This window comes from Nicotiana tabacum, chromosome 11 (genome assembly GCF_000715075.1).
Source record: "Nicotiana tabacum cultivar K326 chromosome 11, ASM71507v2, whole genome shotgun sequence".
NCBI classification, from domain to species: domain Eukaryota; kingdom Viridiplantae; phylum Streptophyta; class Magnoliopsida; order Solanales; family Solanaceae; genus Nicotiana; species Nicotiana tabacum.
This window is the reverse complement of record NC_134090.1, coordinates 159699900-159719214: the sequence shown is the minus strand read 5'-3', so window position 1 is coordinate 159719214 and position 19315 is coordinate 159699900. Positions and strand designations below refer to the sequence as shown.

At 36.6% G+C, this 19315-nt stretch overlaps 1 protein-coding gene across 2 annotated transcripts; it reads right to left on the bottom strand.

The window, feature by feature from the left end:
* Positions 1 to 9778: 9778 nt before the first annotated feature.
* Positions 9779 to 19315, bottom strand: LOC107828690 (kinesin-like protein KIN-13A). Of its 2 annotated transcripts, none has more exons than XM_075225626.1 (14): positions 19081 to 19315; positions 18830 to 18951; positions 18462 to 18708; positions 17566 to 17787; positions 16809 to 17000; positions 16141 to 16245; positions 15983 to 16060; positions 14657 to 14738; positions 13911 to 14073; positions 12793 to 13122; positions 11958 to 12176; positions 11270 to 11876; positions 11102 to 11167; positions 9779 to 10400 (listed from the first exon to the last, which is right to left on the bottom strand). In XM_075225626.1, the coding sequence occupies exons 3-14, from the start codon at positions 18642 to 18644 to the stop codon at positions 10218 to 10220; spliced, it is 2430 nt and encodes an 809-aa protein (XP_075081727.1). In that variant the 5' UTR covers positions 18645 to 18708; positions 18830 to 18951; positions 19081 to 19315; the 3' UTR covers positions 9779 to 10217. The 2 variants fall into 2 exon arrangements, with proteins under 2 accessions (XP_075081727.1, XP_075081728.1); XM_075225627.1 differs by having other exon boundaries at positions 18830 to 18891; positions 19081 to 19310.

Genomic DNA, 19315 nt, shown 5'->3' with positions numbered 1-19315 from the left:
TTTATCTTGAGGAAATATAAGTTGGCTTTGAAGTTTTCATTCTTAGGATATGATTCAAATCGAAATTTTCAGGACCCTCCTGAATAACGGGACTTAGATTTAAGACCTCCATTAGATAACAAGATTTAGCGTAAGTTCTACCGTAAGGAAATATAATTAGCCTTAAAATTGTCATTCTTAAGATAAGATTTGATTTTAACTTTCAGGACCCTCCTGGATAATGGGATCTAGCTTTTAAATTCTTAGAGATATTTGGTAATATGATACAATTAACACTCACCGATGGGCCCAACTACCAAACTGGGGCAGGAAATTTTCTTTGTTTTGTTTATTCTATTGTAATCAGGCGCCCACCTGGAGAGCAAGAGAGAACAACATGAGTTTCAAGAATGGAAAGCAGTTCAGGTTCAAGCAATCAGGCGCCCACCTGGAAAAACAAGGGAAGACGGTTCAAAGGAAAAACGGTCGCAAGAGGAAGTATTTCAAGTTCAGCAATCATGAGTCCACCTGGAGAACGAAGGGAAAACAAATCAGGTTCCGAGGAAAAGCAATTAAAGTTTTGTCAATCAGGAGCCCACCTGTAGAACAAAGGGAAAACAATTCAAGTTTCAAAGGAAAGGAATACAATTTAAGTTCAGCAGTCAGGAGCCCACCTGGAGAACAAAGGGAAAAGCAAGTCAAGTGTCAGTAATTAGGAGTCCACCTAGAGAACAAAGGGAAAGCAGTTCAAGTATCGGTAATCAGGAGCCCACCTGGAGAACAAAGGGAAAGCAATTCAAGTGTTGGTAATCAGGAACCCACCTGGAGAACAAAGGGAAGCAGTTCAAGTTCGAGGAAAAACTGTGTAAATGTTGGTAATCAAGAGCCCACCTGGAGAACAAAGAGAAAGCAAGAATGTTCAAAGGAGGATGGTGCAACTTCGGCAATCAGGCGTTCACCTGGAAAACAAAGGGAAAACAAGTCAAGTGTCAGAGGAAAGGAAGATAATTCAAATGTTGGTAATCAGGCGCCCACCTGGAGAACAAAGGGAAAACAACAATGTTCAAAGAAAGATGGTTCAAGTTCAGCAATCAGGTACCCACCTAGAGAATAAAGGGAAAGCACCTCAAAATACGGTTCAAGTCAGCAACAAAGTAATTTCGCTTGGAGAGTACAAGTCAACAGAGCAACAGAAATTGCAAGATCAAGTTTGAAGAAATAGATAAGATTCTTGTAATTCATAGATCATAGTTTAGTCTAGCTTCTTTTATTTTGTCTTGGTATAATAAGGAGTTCAACAAGCAGTAGCAGCAGTGAAATCACAGCTTCCTGGTAGTCCCAGCTACCAAAACTTTCGGAACTACACTGACTTGATTCCTTTATAGCCAAGGATATATAGGCAACCTCGGAAGCAGGGTGTGGCCAAATCTTTCAAAAATGCTTCCCACGGAGTATTCAAGCGGGCAAAAATCACTCGTATCCGCTCACTTTATCTTTGCACGAAAAGTCTTCATGTTTCCGAGCAAAGAGGGGCAGCTGTGATCACGTGATTTTTGCCCTATATGAAATACTCCTACAGAATCCCAAAGAAATAGATTTTTCTTTTAATTATTTGCCATTTTAGGAATTTTGTAGAGTTTTCTTAATTATTTGCATTTTCTGTGCATGATTAATTTTTATTTAAATCATGAAAATACAACAATACTCTGCATTTGCATTTAGGATTTATTTTTACACATATAGGTTAATTAGTAAATTAGTTGTTTTATAAAAATAAAAAATCACAAAAATGACTCACTTTACATTTTTAACCTTTTTAATTTTAAATTTTGTAGTTCTTCTTTTAATTTAGGAGTTAATCAATTTTTGTAAATACTATGATTAGTAATTAGCTTAATTTGGTAAATTAATTTAGTTTAAGAGTTAATTTAGATTTTAAATTAATTTGAAAAGGAAAAAGAAAAATTGAAAAGAAAAGAAAAGAAAAGAAATCAGCAAAAGGCTTTTACAACTAATAAGACCAAACGATTTTCTCCTCTAATTTCAGGCCCAAACTCCACCCCAAACCCGGTACAAACCATTCAGCCATGTAGACAACTCAAACGACGCCGTTTTGAGTTGGATTGTTTTAAGCAAATCCTGGCCCTCCATCTCAGGTTCATCCAATGGCCCTAAACACTTCCCCCATCTTTATTTAAAAGTGTCCGAATTCCATTAGAAAACTTAGTACCTTTTTTCACTTCACTTCCCCCATCTCTCAGACCTCTAACCCTAGCCCGCCGCCCTAAAAAACTTTCACCATTTCCATCGGCGACTGACTTCCCTAATCAACCCCAAATCTTTACCACACAACCACCACCCACACCTGATTCCCAATCTACCACCATATCTCCTCAAATCCTCACCAAATCGGACCAGTTTTGGATCTAAAAGAAAAGCAGAAAAAAAAAGAAACATCTTCCAAATTTTGGAGCTTCAATGAACGATTAGGGTTGAAATTGGTGTTGTTCCTCTGTTTTCAACGAGAACACGCAATTAATGCCAATTTCAGCTCAAAATTGAAAGTGTTGAAGGTCCGTTCAAGTCCAATGTTCGTTTGCCTATTCTAGGTATTTTCCATACATTTTTCTTTCTTTCGTGCTTTATTCTCATTCTCATCTCCTTCTGATTCTTTCTTTTTCTTCCTTGTTTATTCTGTTTTTCAATCGCGTCTGTGTGCATGTTAATCTTAAGTTTATTTTAGTCAGTATGTTTTTAATTCATTTAATTTTGTTTGTTTGATTTTGCTCAAATTTCCTCCTGCTTTTGTTTTCTTTGGAATCAGGGCTTCAGGAGTTCCTATAACTTCGATTGGACCATTTTCTCGTGGTTTTCTGTTGGTTTTGAATTACAACTTGGGCTCTATCAGTCAGAAGCCCAAATAGGGAATGGGTAAATGTTGGTCTGTCAGGCCCATGGGGTTAAGTTTGGTTCTGTTTTAACTTGACCCATGTTTGTTCTTGAGAGTAATTAACAGGTGACTAAAGGGTATTTGGGGAATATAAATTAAGGGAATCTTTTAAAAATTGATTGGGAAGCTTCCATGAAAGAGGGGATTGGGTAGTTTCAGTAATTGGTTTTAAAATTCAGGGTTAAAAGTGAAAAATGAAAATTGGGGGAAAAGGTGAATTGATAAAATAGGGAAATCAGTTCTGCTGCCCTAGGACCCTCTATATAAGCTTGCTTTCAGTAAAATGAGCGGAGTTTTTTACAAGATAAAAAGTTAGAAACAGCTGAAGAAATACAAAACATGGAGAGAGTCTGAAAAATCAGAAAGAAAAATACAAAAAAAATCACCATTATTGTTCCATTGAAGTTGGCGTATTCATTTTTCTTTGGTTTTTGAATTGCTCCTTTCTTCGGGGTTCAAAATATGACAAGCTTACTGATAAGTTGTTTTGCTGCTGCTTTAAGACCTGCTGTCATTTAGATTTCCCTGCTGATGCTCTGTTGGTCTTTTCTTTATCTTTTCAGGTATGTTTGAACTTTGAAAGTGCAAAAATGAAGGATTCAGTGTGCTTTGAATGAAATTGGACTTGCCTGCCAGATTTTGATTTCTTTTATTCAGCATTACTATGAGCACATGATTTTTGCCTCACATGAATTACTCCTACAAAATTCTCAAAAATTAGATTTTCTTTTAATTATTTGTTATTTTAGGAGTCATTGTAGAATTTTCTGATTATCTGCATGTTTTTGCCTTGTTTAATTTTTTTTTTAATTTATAAAAATCCAAAAATACATTGCGCTTGCATTTAGGATTTAATTTTACATTTTTAGATTAATTAGTAAATTAGTTTGTTTTACAAAAATCGAAAAAATCACAAAATATCTCTCTTTTTTTGCATTTTTAATTTTTAGCTTCGAATTTTGGTAGTTTTCTTTTAATTTGGTATTTAATTAGTTGTGACAATTATTATTTAGAGTTAATTAATCTAATTTGGTAGGATAATTTGATTTAGGGATTAATTTAGGTTTTATTTTTATTTTTGAAAAAGAAAAAGAACTTTGAAATAAAAAAGAAAAGGAAAAGAATTGAAAGAAGTCTGATTTTGAGCCTTTCAATTGATTTCCCCTAGCCCAAATAATTTTACCCAAAGAACCCGTCCAAATCTCTAGCACCCAAACGACCCAGTTTTTTTTATCCCCAATCCCAGCCTTTGATCTCCCTCAATCAAACGGTCGAGAACTAGGGTCTGTGACAGTATAAGACTGTCCGAAGGGTTGCACCTCCCCCCCACCCGTTTCATCTCTTCACTTCACCTCAATCTTCAGAGACACTTTCCTAACCCTAGAGCCGCCCCCAAACCCTCCACCCTCTCCGGTGGCGGCGCCGCCTCAGACTAGTCCCAAATCAATACCATGAAATCCCCATGGTTCCCTCTCCCCCAATCTGTAACTGGTTTCCTTCGAATCACCCTAATCTTCGTCGAATCTTGAATCGAAGTTGAAGCCCCAAAAGCCCAAAATCAAATATGTGCATGCAAGGCTATTTCTCCGAGTTTCCTGGATGTTCAAGGTTGGTTTATCACAAAATAATGTTGTTCATTTGTTCTTGATAAAGAACAAGCGATTGACATTATTTTGGGTTAAATGAGAATGTCAGTCTCGATTTCGAGCTTAGTCGGTGAGTTCCTTCATTCTTCTATTCATTTTTGTGTTATTTCAACCCTTATTCCTCCTCATTTCTTCTCCCTTTCTTTGGTTAATTTGACTGAAACTCGACCAAAGTTCTGAACCTAGGTCCTCCCTTTTAGATTGATTTGTTTCGTTTGTTCCATTTGTTATTCTTTAAAGTTTTTTCTCTGATTCATTTTGGTTCAGCCTTATAGGCAATTTAGTTAGTTTTTTTCAATTTAGTATCTTAGCTAATTCTGTAATTATTTATGTCATTGATCAAGTCGTGTAATTAGATTTTTAGTATTGAAATCATTTAAGTGTTTTCTTTTGTTTGTCATAAATTACTGATTTGGCTCGGATCATTCTTGCTTTTTGGGCTTTGAGGACATTTTAGACCCCACTTCAGGGTGTTTGTTTAAGTTCTTGGGTCAAAAATTGGGCCCATGTCCAGCTGACCTTTGGGTCCTTTTGACCCGTTGGGTCCCTGAAGTAAAAATAGGGTTTCTAAGGGTTACATTAGGAATTTTTGGATAGGAAATCCCTTGTAACTGAATGGGAAAACTTCTAGGAAGGTGGGATGGGGATTAATTCTGAAAAACTGATTCTAAGCTAAGGGTATAACATCAAAAACGAAAATTGCAAAAGGATTAAAAGTGCAAAACTGAATTCATTTTAGGCTGCCCTAAGGCTTGCTTATAAAGGCCTAGTTGCTTCATTCTCAAGGGAGAATTTTTCAGAGACTAAAAAAATTTAAAAAGTAAGAAAACGGCTTGGTCTTTTCCAAGCTCTAAAACACTGAAATTTTGCTAAAAATTTGGTTTCTGGCTTCTGGTTTTTGCTTCCTTTTGGTTCATTAGAATTTCTGAAAGATCAAAATCAAGTAGCTGGGTTTTTGTTTGGTATTGCTGGTTGAAAATGATTTGAGTTTGGGATTTTTAAAGTCTGGGTTGAGCTGCTATTAAGATATTGTTTCATTGCTGGTTCTTAAGCTGATTTCTGCTACTGTTGATTGCTGATTCTTCACTTCTTTTGTTTCCTTTTCTGTTTTCAGGTATTTCCTTGAACTATTGAGTGGCAAATGAAGCTATGAATGTGGTTGTTGTGTTTGGAAAATAGGGAATCTATTGAAATGTAATAAGCTTGTTTATTTTTGAAGATCAATTTCCATATGTTCACTTAAGCTATCCAGTTCTTGTCTATCTCCCCTACTTCCTTCTTAAATGTCATAAATATGTAGTAGCAGATGTTTTACTCGTTTCATGTTTGAAATATTGAATTTGTGCAAAACTCTAAAGTAGGGTTCTAATTCTCTCATTTCTGAAGTATTCTATGTGTAAATCCTAAACTATACATATTGTTTCGGCTCTTCTCTTATTACTAATAGGTTGTGGAAATAGATCCATGACGTTAAGAATTTTAGTATGACTTTTGGGATTCAAGTGAATAATATATTGACTCTCTGGATCCTGTTACTGTTGGTAGTAAGAAAGAGTTTAACTGAGTTTAAATTTCATATTATTCATTTGTGAGATTAGCTTAGAATTGAATGTAAGCATGAACATCTGTTTGGTTTGGTTATCAGTGAAATTGGGGATAAGAATGTGTTATTTTAGTGAAATGTGAGTCAATGGCCTGTAAAGCTTCTGCGTTGGTAGGGACTCGACATTGAGTCCTGCTCTTCCGCCTTGGCTCTTGCAAGGTTTAAATTTCTTGGGCCTAGGACTTTAAGGTCACTTGCAAGGAAGAATGGTGTGCCCATTGCTATTTGGGCCTGCTTCTTAAGCCCAGTAACTTGTTCATTTGCTACTGCTATATTTTTCCATAGCGGGATTGGCCCAAAGATGCATGAAAGTTAAAATCCAGAAGTCCAACTAGTTGGTTCATGTTTAAGTAGTTGAAATTCAGAAATAAAATGTTAGTTCGATTTCATGTTTCGTATAGTCTTAGTGGATTTGCATTTAAATGATTTTGCACAAATGTTTGGTTCTGAAAATTGGGCCTAATTCTGGCCCAGTTGATGAAAGTTCAATTTTAGACTCAACTGCATGTTCTATGGCTTGGACGCTCATCCTTCCACTGAAAATGGGGCTCATTTTGGGCCCAAGCCTGAAGGCATCTATAAATAGGATTGTTTACCTTTTGTTATTTGGGTCTGTTTCGTTTCGTCAAATTCAGTTCCTTCGTTTAGTTGCTTTATTGTGGAGGCAATTTCTTTTTAGACAATTGGTTACTTAATATAATGTCTTGCATGTTAGTTGCTACATAGGTTCAAACATTTAGCATAAATTAATTAGAATCCCTTTAAGTTTTTTCTTAATTAACTAGATTCTTAAAATGGATTTGACGCGAGCCATATTAGACAAGTTATAACTTATGGCCCTCAAAAGCTAATTTGAAAATCCATTTAATTTGAGGCGTGCCATGCCAAATAAAATCTTAAAACGCATGGCATTTACTTAATTATTTTTTAATCCTTTAGAAATCGATGTGTGCCATTTAGTTGAATTTTCATGGCCCTCGCAAGTTTGAAAGTGCGTAGGCGCGTAATTTGAATTAACTTCCTTAAACTCGGGTGTGCATTTCATGTGACCCAAATCCAAATCTCAACAACGCTAGATAAAATGTGTCGTGGACCGCGGGTGCATTTCATGTGACGTGGTCCAAGACGTATTTTAGATGACGTTGAATCTTCCTTAAAATAATTAAAAGCGGTTTAATAAGTTAAAATATATTATAGGTTAAAACATGTATTAAAATCTGATAATAAGGTCAATTATGATAGTTTAAACGACCGTGCTATAACCACGGAATCCGGGTGTGCCTAACACCTTCCCTCAGGTTAACAGAATTCCTTATTCAGAATTTTTAGTTTGCAGACTTCAAAAGGAAAGTCGAAATTTCCTCGATTTGGCATTTAAAATAAACCGGTGACTTGGAACACCAATAAATATATTCCAAGTGGCGACTCTGAAATCAAATAAATAATCTCATTTCGAATAATGTCACTTAAATTGGAAAAACTCCCTTATTTCCCCCCTCCGGTGGTGAAAAAGGAGGTGTGATAATTACATGTGTTAATTAGTTTGATAGTCATTTTTTTAGTTGTAATTAAATGTCAGCCCTAATACCCTATCCCCTAGTAAGATTCAGAGTTCATATGCTTAAGATCTAAGTCTGTATAGTATTCTATTTTGGGGACTGTGCTAAACTATGGTTGTGAGGCTATCATGTGAGTTTGGACATTTGAAAAATTTGACATGTTTGGCAAGAAACCAGTAGGCATTCATGTTTTTTTTTAGATTTGGAATTGGACAGGGTTGAATCCATTCTAGTAGATGAATTTTTCTGAAAATCATGTTAGTTTTGTTTGGTTTTAAAAATCGAATTCTGTTATGATGTAAATAACAAGACAAACTGTATATGAGTTATTATGACATTAAGGGTTGCATTTTATTATAGAATGTGATTTGGCCTCAAAAAATATGTTTTGCATCTGTTTTAAAACTTGCAAGAATTGCTAGTATTTGTTTTAATTTCAAGATTTTCATGAAGAAGTGTAATGTGTTTCAATTGGTTATGCTGAGTCATGCAATTGGGCTTTTGGCGTTGGCCCAGTTGTGCCCAAATTCCCCTTCGCTGATCACATGTGCATTCTGGGCTTCGTGTGAGCCCAGTCGTCCTTTTTGCCTTGATATGGAAGCTTTCAAAAAGACATTTGGGCCTGCTGCCAGTTCAGGCCCTTCAAACAACCGAATACCCAATTTCTTTCAACACCAGCCCTTTAATTATTAAGTTTTAGTTTGAACATTAGCTAAAAATAGATTCAAACTCCATTAGTCTTTTTTAATTAGTTGGACTCTTTTAAATTAGATTGAGGTCTCCCATGTTACCAAAACCAATGATCCATGGCCCTCAAAAGATTAGTTCAAACATCCTTTGAAAGAATAGACTTGAGGTGTGCCATTTCCAGTAAATAACCCATGGCCCTCATATAATTGTTACTGACTCTTTAAAATCGGGGTGTGCCATCAATTGAATTTTCCATGACCCTCGCAAACTTCATTATTAATTTGAACTTTCGTAGTCGCTTTCGTTCTTTAAATTGATTTTCTTTAATTACTAATTTCGGGTGTGCATTTCATGTGACCCAATTTCAATTCTTAACAACGTTAAATAGAACGTGTCGCGAACCGCGGGTGCATTTCATGTGGTGTAGTTCAAGGCATGTTTTAAATAACGTTGAATCTTCCTAAAAGCGATTTGAAATAATTGAAAGCGGTTAATAAGCTAAAAATGCATCATAGGCTAAAACATGTAATTAATCAGATAATTAGGCCTATAATAATAGTTGAACGACCGTGCTAGAACCACAGAACTCGGGAATGCCTAACACCTTCTCCCGGGTTAACAAAATTCCTTACTCGGCTTTCTGTGTTCGCAGACCATAAATAAGAGTCAACTTTCCTCGATTCGGGATTTAAAACCGGTGACTTGAGACACCATAAATTATCGCAAGTGGCGACTCTGAATAAATCAATAAATCTTGTCTCGATTATCACTTAAATTGGAAAAACTCTCTTATACCCCTCTGAGGGCAGGAAAAAGGAAGTGTGACAGCTACAAATGTTGACTTATCAACAGAAATTTTTCAAGTGTGGCTGAAAATTCTTATAATCGTCAAGATTCAGCACGGGGTTATTTCCTAATACTTTTCTTAACAGGGTCAAAATATAAATGGTGGTCCTAAATATATCCATCCAGCGAACCTGACCCAAATTAAAAATCTTTTTTGTGGGTAATTTAATCTCAGAATTGGTGTTTCGGAACGTGTGATACACTTCTCACATAGAGAGGAAAAAACTTAATAGAACATTAACCAAATCTCTCTTTCCATTATTACTTAATAGAGAGAGGTATATTTACTCTCTAAGATCACGAACTTCTTATATTTCTGCATTTTTTTTTCTATCTAAAAGAATAAAACCAAAGAGCCAAAATTTAGTCATTTGAGTTCACTAACATTTCTGATATACAATAGCGAACATGATGTTTTTTCAGTAGGGACGAGAATTATACAAATGGCTAATTCAGTAAAGCCAATGTGCCAATCACGTGCATGAGAAATGCTAGCGCAAAATAAAAATAAAATAAATGTTTGATACAGAGTGAAATCATTGAATCAATCATATTGTTGCAAGAGAACATATAGTAAAAGTTAAGTTACAAATACACATCTATCTTCCCAGAAACCTATACTTTGGCGACATTGCACAACATGAAATTCGACAACACAGTAATAGATGTGGATCTCTGTCCACGTTTCAGCAAGTCCAAATCTGATCACGACAACACAGCATTGCTTCTTAACTTGTTAATCAGCATGAATGTATGTCTATAGTTCCTTTAGTTCAAGTTCATAAGACAACAACCACTGCTTTGTTTTCTGTACATCTGCACAACGTAACTTCACCTGATGGTTTGTGTTGGCAAGATAGATTAAGCTATTCTTGAATGTTTCAAAGGGACAGATTATACCAGGGAGAAAAGGAGACCACTTCAAATGCAACTAAATTGTTGCCTTAGCGTGGTACCCTCTTTCTACTCAGTATTTCCTGCTCTTTCAATCGATGCTGGAATCTGGAAAGGCGAGCCTGAAGGCTAACCAGGCTTGCTGCTTTTCGTGACAGCACATAGCTCAACTGCGATACATAATTGTCTATTAGACTTCCAGGCTGATCTACTTCTGCCAGCAGTTTCATTTCCTGGTAGAGAAAAGGCAACATATGTTAATTATCTTAAGTGAAAAGCTTATACCCTTCTTTCTTCTGGATCCAACCTTTCATTTGTATGTTGATAGGTAGTCAGAGGACATAATAACAAGTTCACTACATATGGCTATTCCCTCATAAAATAATCACCCTTAAAGATGGGACAAAATTTCAAAACTATAGCATCTATTTTCACAATGCTGAAAGAAAATCATTTAGTTTGTCTTGAGCGAGAGAAAAGACAGAAATAGGTGACAAGTCCTGGATGAGCAAAGTAGCAACTAAGTGATAAAAATCCTACTACCCTCCTCTTCAAATCCAAACTTAAAAAGCCAAAAGTTATAAAAATGCCAGCAGATAGTATAGTTTTAAAGGGAGACAAACGGATAAAGATTAAAAAGAAAAAGAAAAAGCATAACTTTGTGCAGAAAACCAGTGCAAGACTTTTATAGTTTCACAAACAAAGCATCCGGACTCTTAGTCAGCGTAGTAGAGCATCCAAGGAAAATGCTAAGGAGATACCAGAATTAAGATAGAACTCAAGGAAGAGTGACTTGCAGTTAGGTTTTAGCAATTGTCATGCATGTTGTAGAAATGCAGGAACCTTCCCGGACACACCTATAAATATTCCTAATTTGCAGGGAGATAAAGTATTAAGAACTTTATTAGACTAGAATAACAATGACTTCGCTTACTTCACGAACAATGTCCATTGTATCTTCAATTTCTTTCCTGTGCGCAGCCATCAGGGCTTCTTCTTCCTTTACAACAAAAAGAGGAAAAGTACACATATGTGAATGTAAGGTCATAACTGTTATTAGTAAGGATATCTCATGAGATAACAAGTTACATCGAAGTCTAACCTGCAGTAATTCATTGATATTCTCATCACAAGGGGGTGAACTAGGTTCATTTTGTCCCGACCCATTACTTCTTATATTAGGAATACTTGCGCTTTGCTGTTTATAACTTGTTGAGAATGACTCAGAGCTTGATACATCTTTTCTTGACCATTTTCCCGGCTTTTCAAGTTTCTCATCACGATAAACTTTCCTCCGAGGTGGAGACACTTTCTGCACCTTGTCCTCTGTATCAGTTGAGCTCTGCAAATTTGATGCCGAGATCATTCTTTGACCAGCTGGAACACCATAGCTATTCTTAACCTCAAACCTGTCCCTATCTGTCCCACCAAAATTTGCTCCTTCCTCCAGACAATTGAAAGTATGATTTGAAGAAAATCTACAGGTTTGTTTATCAAAATCATTTGTGGAATTGTATGATGTGCTTTCTTTCTCCATAACTCTCCTACTTGCTTCTGATACTTTAGATTCATGGGGTTGCTCATAAGCGTTTTCTGCCTCAACAGAAGCAGCCAATGTAGTCGCTAAAGGAGGTTCCTTGATTGTAGGAGGTATTATGCTTGCACTCTGATCTTTTTTGGTGTTTCCACCTTTGGATAGACTTTTAACCCTGTAAATACAATGTCAATAGGTTCATCCACATAATCAAACGAATAAAACATTCAATTTGTACAAAAAAGGCAAGAGCTACCTGTCAGCATATCTCAAGGTATTTAGTGTATGTTCACATGATCCAGCATTGGGAGAAATGCAGGAAATCATAACAGTTTTTGAGTTGCCAACAAAGGAGTCACGAAGTACTTCAGTGAGTTTGCTCCCACGGAACGGTATATGAAGCTGATCATTGTCAAGAGCACGAATACACTCTTTAAGAGCCAACAAGCTCTTGTTAATTTCTGCTCCCTCAATCCTAAACCAGACAAAAATGAAGATTTCAAAGTATTCTACTTCAACATATTGGCAGCAAAGGGCCATAAAAGTGCTTTTTTTTGGGGGGTGGGGGTGAGGTGGGGTGGGGTGGGGATAAGGAATAATCTGGACCTCAAGCATTTTATGCAACAAACAAGCTTCAAGTGTTGCGGTTTCTAACTGGCCAAAGTGAAAACTCAGAACATCTCTACAATAGAACTGAATGTACTTGCTACAGTCAAGATCTTTTCCAGAGTAAAAGAAAACCATCCCTTGAGCATTAATACAGAATAGTAATATGAAACATACAACTCTCTTGAACTTCATCCAAAACAAAGCCATACAACTGTGCTGATCACCGTAGCCTTTTCTCCTTACTGGAGAATCAATCAATACCATCGGAACTCCAGCTTGGCCTATGTTCAGTGTGGTGGTTCGACATATAACTTCATGAAATAGATTTCTTTCCCTTTATTTTTGACAAGTCAAACTTTTCGAAACAGATGCAATGACACGGACTAGTTCAACCTCTAAAGAAAAAAAATAGAATGAAGAAGTCCAAAGAGTTCCAGGAAAGGAATATACAAGAGCAGCCAGATGCATTCATAAGAAGGTACCTTGTCTGTCTGTCATTATCAGTTGTGTCCGCCCCCCTCTCACTACCAGCAAGGTCAATAAAAGAAATCTTTCCGACGACTTTCCCACCCTTGGATTCATTTCCATCATTATTTCGCCTAGAGTCCTTTACTTCATTGTGTTTCTTGATGACAAGTTGTAATATCGCGTGTGATCTTGATGATTCCTCATTTGCACCAGTGGAACCTGTACTTCTTGCAGCACTTCCCCTCTCAATATACTCTTTCACAACCTGCACATCTGAAACTTCAAATTCCTGGAGCCCAACGATGCAAACCTGCTGACGCCCATCTTCTCTCATACAAAGTTTCCTACATAAGAGCAAAGCAACAAATGATAAGAAAATGACAGAATATACATGTTTCAAACATGAAGCTCCATATTGGTGAAACAAACAATAAGAAAGGTTTGACAATGATTTATTCTTCAATATGTTGGAGAACCAAGACACCTGAAAATGACATTGAATTGCTGGCAAGGGCAGATAGTGGAAAAGAGATGAAGACATAATTGGAAGATCACACCTTTATGCTTATTGTGGACTGTTTGGGTAGAGAGGAACCTTATAACTTTTGAAGCAAAAAAGAAGACACTGCTTTTTATCATCAAATCAATGAAGATACTTTAAATCTTCAAGTGTCTTCCTCTCTCTTTTTTTTTTTGATAACCGTGGTGTCTGGGCCAGCTTGCGCGCACCTCTACTAATTCCACGGGATACCTACCACCTCCCACCAGTAACAGGTAACTCTATCCACTAAGGCTTGGATAGATGGGAAGAAATCACCTGGTGTTTTTTGCCTCCGCTGGGATTTGAACCTGAGACCTCATGGTTCTCACCCACTTTATTGACCACTAGGCCACACCCTTGGGTGCTTCCTCTCTATTTTTTATCTTCATCTTTAGTGGAAAGTTATCTATAAGATCAGATACCACCAAAGGATGAATGTTGGAGACCCATTCAGAGGTTCTAGATTAACCATTCTAATTTTTGTGTTATGCAGGGTATAACCTACTTGAAAAGGAAAAAAAATTAGCGCACTTAAAACTCTATTGACATTCAAAGGAGAGAGAGATTTTCAATGCAGGTAAGGATACTAACTTTCTATCGCTGAGAAGATCGAACAGTTTCCCACCATATATCTCAAAAAAGCTGAGCCACAACTTGAACTTCTGATTACGATAAATTGGCTGATACAACAATCTGACAAGATCATCTGCAGCTCTGAGAGGCAATGGTTGCATCGTGTATGTCTTACCACTACCTGAACCATCAATAAGGGAAGGAAAAAGGAAAAAACATCAATTCTATGATAACTGATCGAGGAGCTGCCCACAATAGCAATGCCCAAATGCAAACAAACTAGTAGTGATAAGAGGCATAAACTTAAAAGCAATGACACTGAGAAATTCATATGATTGGCTTACAGTAAAACATGTATCGCTCATGAACATGCGAGAAAGATGTCAAGAAGAATATGGAGTGCAACACTTTCATAATTTGAAACATCTAAAAGCAGAAATATGAAGAATGAGATGTGGCAAACCATTCCATCAACTCCAGAAGAAAAGGTATCCAAGAAAAATTAGAATAATCTAATCTCTACTCGATCAAATATGTTGTTTATAAGCATGCTGGTCAAACAAGTCTGGATCCCAAACAATCTCTATATTCCTAATCGTAAAAGTCACAAATTTAAAGGGCCATTTCAGAAACATGCGCACTTCAACCTGAAAGCAAGGAACTGGCAACTCGAAAAACCGGATAACTCAAATTTAGACATATTTTTTCTAGATGCATCTCTTTTACTGACAAAATAAATCAAGCTTGTGGAAAATATAGCAAACCTGTCTGGCCATAAGCAAAACATGTTGCTTTTGTGCGCTGAAAGATGGTAGGAATAATTGGTTCCACGGTAGCACGATAAACCTGCAAAATGCATGAGGAAAGATAATGTTTAAGCCGAAAACTTGACATAAGCAAGTAAAACCACATAAACAAAAGTCGAACCAAGCACTTTTGCGCAGTAATTAGTGTTTGGCCAAGCTTTTAAAAAGTATTTCTAAGTGTATTTTCTTGAAAAGTACTTTTGGGGAGAAACAACTTTTTTCAGCTTCTCAAAAACAACTTCTGCTTCTACTCAAAAACACTTTTTTCCTTCTAAAAGTTTGGCCAAACACCTAAACTTTGGGAAAAAAACATTTTTGGCAAAGAAAAGCTTGGCCAAAACAGGCTATAAATCTCAAATCCCAATACTTGGATAGGTTATATAAATCCTCTATATCCGTCACGTTCTATTCGAGCACGTTCATTCCAATTCTAGTAAATAATTTGTTTCATAAAGCAAATTAGGGGTTCCTAAGAACTAAAGGTTCTCTAAATCTCACACTTACCCAACACTGACATACAAACATCAAACCAAATTAGACCAAATAACCTATAAAGACCTAACATAAGTACCAAAATAAAACAATTAAGATTTAATTCCAACAAGTTGGTATTGCCTATATGATCTTTTTCTTTCATTATGGTATTGTCTTAGCTACAATCATACTGATTCTGAGAGATTATAGGTCTTTAAAACAACTTCTATCCATATAATTTTGGATCTACATTATTCCTTTTAGCACCTTCAATAATCTTAGTGTTGCACCTATTGACTGATGCACTTGGAGGTCCACATAGGACATGACTAAACCATCTCCAGCAACCCTCTTTCATTTTATCCTCTATGTGGGTTATTTACTATCAGTCTAACGTGATTATTTCAAATCTTGTCCGATCTTGTATGAAGGCACACCATCTTAAGATCTGCATTATTATGTCACAAATGTTGTGGATATGTTCCGCCTTAGAGGCCCAACATTCACTCTCAAATAACATTACCAATCCCATGACCATTTTTCTAGGTATCTCATTATAGCATAAAAAGCGCTCTCCCATTTTTCACCATCATATTTTACTTCTATATATTACATCTTCATCTACCATGCCATTCTCTTGAAAGATTAATCCTAGATATCGAAATTGCCTACATTTAGGCAACACAGTAAATCACCAATTATGGGGGGGAAAGATTGAAGGCAGTCCATATCTTATTCCAAATTGTTGTTTGGACAAACATAAAAATCAGTATCTTTGTGATTAACGTCTATTCAAGTGACAAGTAATACCTCATCATTTGTAATGTGCTCGTCTAGAATAGCATCAAAACAGAACTCATGCTTCTCAACATAAGCAGTCAAGTCCACCTTCAATAGTGAAACAAACCTTAGTTAGTCTCAGACATAAGCTGATGCCTGATGCATAATCAGAACAATGAATTCCAAACCTTTAGTTTGGGTTCATGGACAGTGAGACAAGCATTGTCTGTTACAGTGACGATGTCATCCTCCTTCCGAGAAATTTCTTTCTTGTTTAGAGGTCTTTTCCGCACCTGGTCAAACATCATGATCGCTCTTAGAAATTTTAGACAGGAAGTAACTCGAATCATCAACCGAACCGCCATATGACACACATAGAAAGGGATTAAAACAGAAGATGAAACAACAACAATAACTACGCCTCAGTCCCAAACAAGTTGGGGTCGGCTATATGAATCCTCACTAACCATGTTACTCCATATAAACTCAGGCTAATTTATACAAAAGAAAAAAAAAAGAAAAATAGAAGTACTAGAAGTTCTTTATATTTTCTACTGACATACGACATATAAATCTCAAAGGCTAAAAAACTCCTACAAAAGCAGGAGTACTACATATAAGCATAACTATGACAAATCAGTTTCTTTTATACCTCTCAGGAAACAGAAAAAATGTCATCTTATTTCTAATAGAGCCACAAATATTTCCAAAGCTGCTGCTTACAAGTACGGCAATCGAAATGATTTCAAATGTTCACCTTTACAGAGAATAACAAGGGTTTTCACAGCCTCAATGGTGTTTCATTACCATAGTTTACATGTGTCCATGATTGATGGTTCAAGCACAAGTGACATACCACTACTTTAATCTTTGCCACATTGTTTTCTCTTGCGTTGCTTTCCTTTTCAATTATGGGCAATCCATCTGCAATATCAGCTTCTGGTTGTGCTTTTTGTTGCCAATGGGTTGGGGCATCAAAGTTACTATCAAATGCTCCATTCACCGCAGGCACGAAAGGTGACTGCTCAAATGGTTCTGAAGTTACATGCTATCAAAAAGTAAAGCAACAGTTATTGAACAGCAATTGCCCTCTAGACAACAAGTAAACAGCAAGTATGGTTTTCACTCTTCACATAAAAAGAATTCCAATCCCATAGCTATTCTACCAATATGTGAAGACACTTCTAACTTCAAACTTCAATTGGGCATTTTTTGACTAAAAATCTCTTATCTTTGATTTCAAAATAGTCTACTGTTAAATAGAACCCAAATAATTAGGATTCTTGTGCCATCTGAACGTATTCGACGAGGATACAAGATAGCTCCTCCACCATTGGATAACCTTCCAGAGAATGGACAAAAAGACTCCAAATAGAGCACAACTATGTTCTCTAAATGAAAAAAAAGTCTCAGTACACTTCCTTTCTCGTCTCGTTACTCCCTTTCTTTTTACTGGAGGGTGGGGATGGAGCGTAATTGGTGGCAGAAAGGGAGTCAGCTAGAGGAATCCTAGTCCAACCAATGTTCCCAGCAAAAGAATGTATACTCAAACAGGAGCAGTGGACTGCAGAACTATGTGCTAAATATCATGCCTCCAAATAATATTTCCATACCTCAGATAAGAGCTCTGTGTCATCCATAGAATGCAGATCCAGAAGCCCAGCACCAAAGTCTCCTCTGAACTCAGGAGAGTAGAAACCATCTGATGCTCCGATCCCTCCTGAACTTTCAGCAGTAGGAGTATATGGCTCGGATGCAGATTCGCTGTTAAAGTTGAGGTTTCTCATTAATTTGAAAAGCCTCTGTTTCTCTTCCATAGACTGAGCTCCATATCCCTTCAAACAACATCCCAAGCTTCAATTATTGAAAAAATCAATACGGCAACATCTAAACAAGACCAAGAATGCCAAAATAAACACACATGACCCAGAACCATAAGAAAGAGAAAGGGTGAAAATCAGACAAAATGATCAATATTTATTTCTAGAGCCTTTAGACGCTACATCAGACAGAACCTCGGAACAATTCAATTTTAACTAATGTAGCAATTATGCTATCGACTGGTGCAGTGCCTTGTGCTCAAACTATAAAGTCCAGATTTGAACAAAATATATGAAATATTCATCTGATACATGAGAACTATTATTAAATCAACAATGCTTCAATCTCAAACTAGTTCTGATCAGCTATATGAAACCTCTAAGTACCTTATGTTCTATTCAGGATCATTTTATTCCAATACTCATTCTATCCCAATTTGAGTGATATTATCTGACTGAACACGAAGCTTAAGAAAGAAAGAAAGAAAGAATTTTAAAACTTGAGATCTAAAACAAGTCAGAGATATTTAAGTGGCTATAAATCATCTCATTAAGGGTTAAATGAGAAGTTTCTAACTTAAATTATTTCTAAATACAGAAATGTATCACTCTTTTGGAATAAAATAAAAAGGAAAGAGTATCACGGAGGGGTATTAAATAACTTGTCAAGGCAATTATGGGAATATTACCTGCATAATTAGGAGTCGGTGATCCACACCGGTAGAGGCTGCCATTGGGGAGGCCAGATGCTGCAAGCCCGCAGACTGAAGCCATCGCGCCATGACAGCATCTCCTGCATCAGCAGCGGGGCTGGCATTGCCCTGCTGCTGATCATACAGACCAGCAGTAGCCGCCCCGTTGCTCTGCTGCATCTGGCCACCCACGTGGCGCTGTGATCTGCGTTGCGGCGCCAATTTCACGATCTGTTATTATACACTTCAACAACAACATCCAAAAAACCCCCAACATCAAAATACAGCAATATCACTGATACCGATCCCAAAACACACACACAAAAAATGAAGAAAACATTATAGATCGTAATTGAAGAACTTACAGGGAGATGTAAAGTCGAAATCGAAGCAGCACATTTACGTGCTTAACACGTTAACAAAACGACTGCGTTTTGAAACGATAAATGCGATTACTTGAATTATAATGCACCGGTTCAAATTTGTCCTAATACACAATGCATGTAAAAATTGCATAAATCCATTGAGAAAAATTGAAATTAAACACGTAGAATAGTCCAATTTGCAGAATTTTATACACACACAGTAGATATTTATGAATAAGAAAATGCCGTACCTGATAAAGATTAAGAAAGTGAATCTGGCGATCCGAATACTTTAATTGTATAGGGATAGATCTGAGAGCGATAAGAGCAAAAAAGGAAACCCTAAATTTGTTTGTTGGATTCAATTCAATGTGGAGAATTCATGGAATTGTTGCTTGGAAGCAATGATAATGGAGAGAGAGAGAATGCCTTTTATCATGAGCTAATTCATTTTCTAACTTTCATGACTCAGAAATTACATATATC

Bases quoted from the DNA above. Each gene is read 5' to 3' on its own strand.
- LOC107828690 (XM_075225626.1), bottom strand. From the start codon at position 18,644: ATGCAGCAGAGCAACGGGGCGGCTACTGCTGGTCTGTATGATCAGCAG. The intron at 11,877-11,957 runs GTAGCTCTTGCC...TTGTATTTACAG, and splicing joins ACCTTGAGATATGCTGACAG to GGTTAAAAGTCTATCCAAAG. The intron at 10,401-11,101 runs GTAAGCGAAGTC...TTTCTCTACCAG, and splicing joins CAATGGACATTGTTCGTGAA to GAAATGAAACTGCTGGCAGA.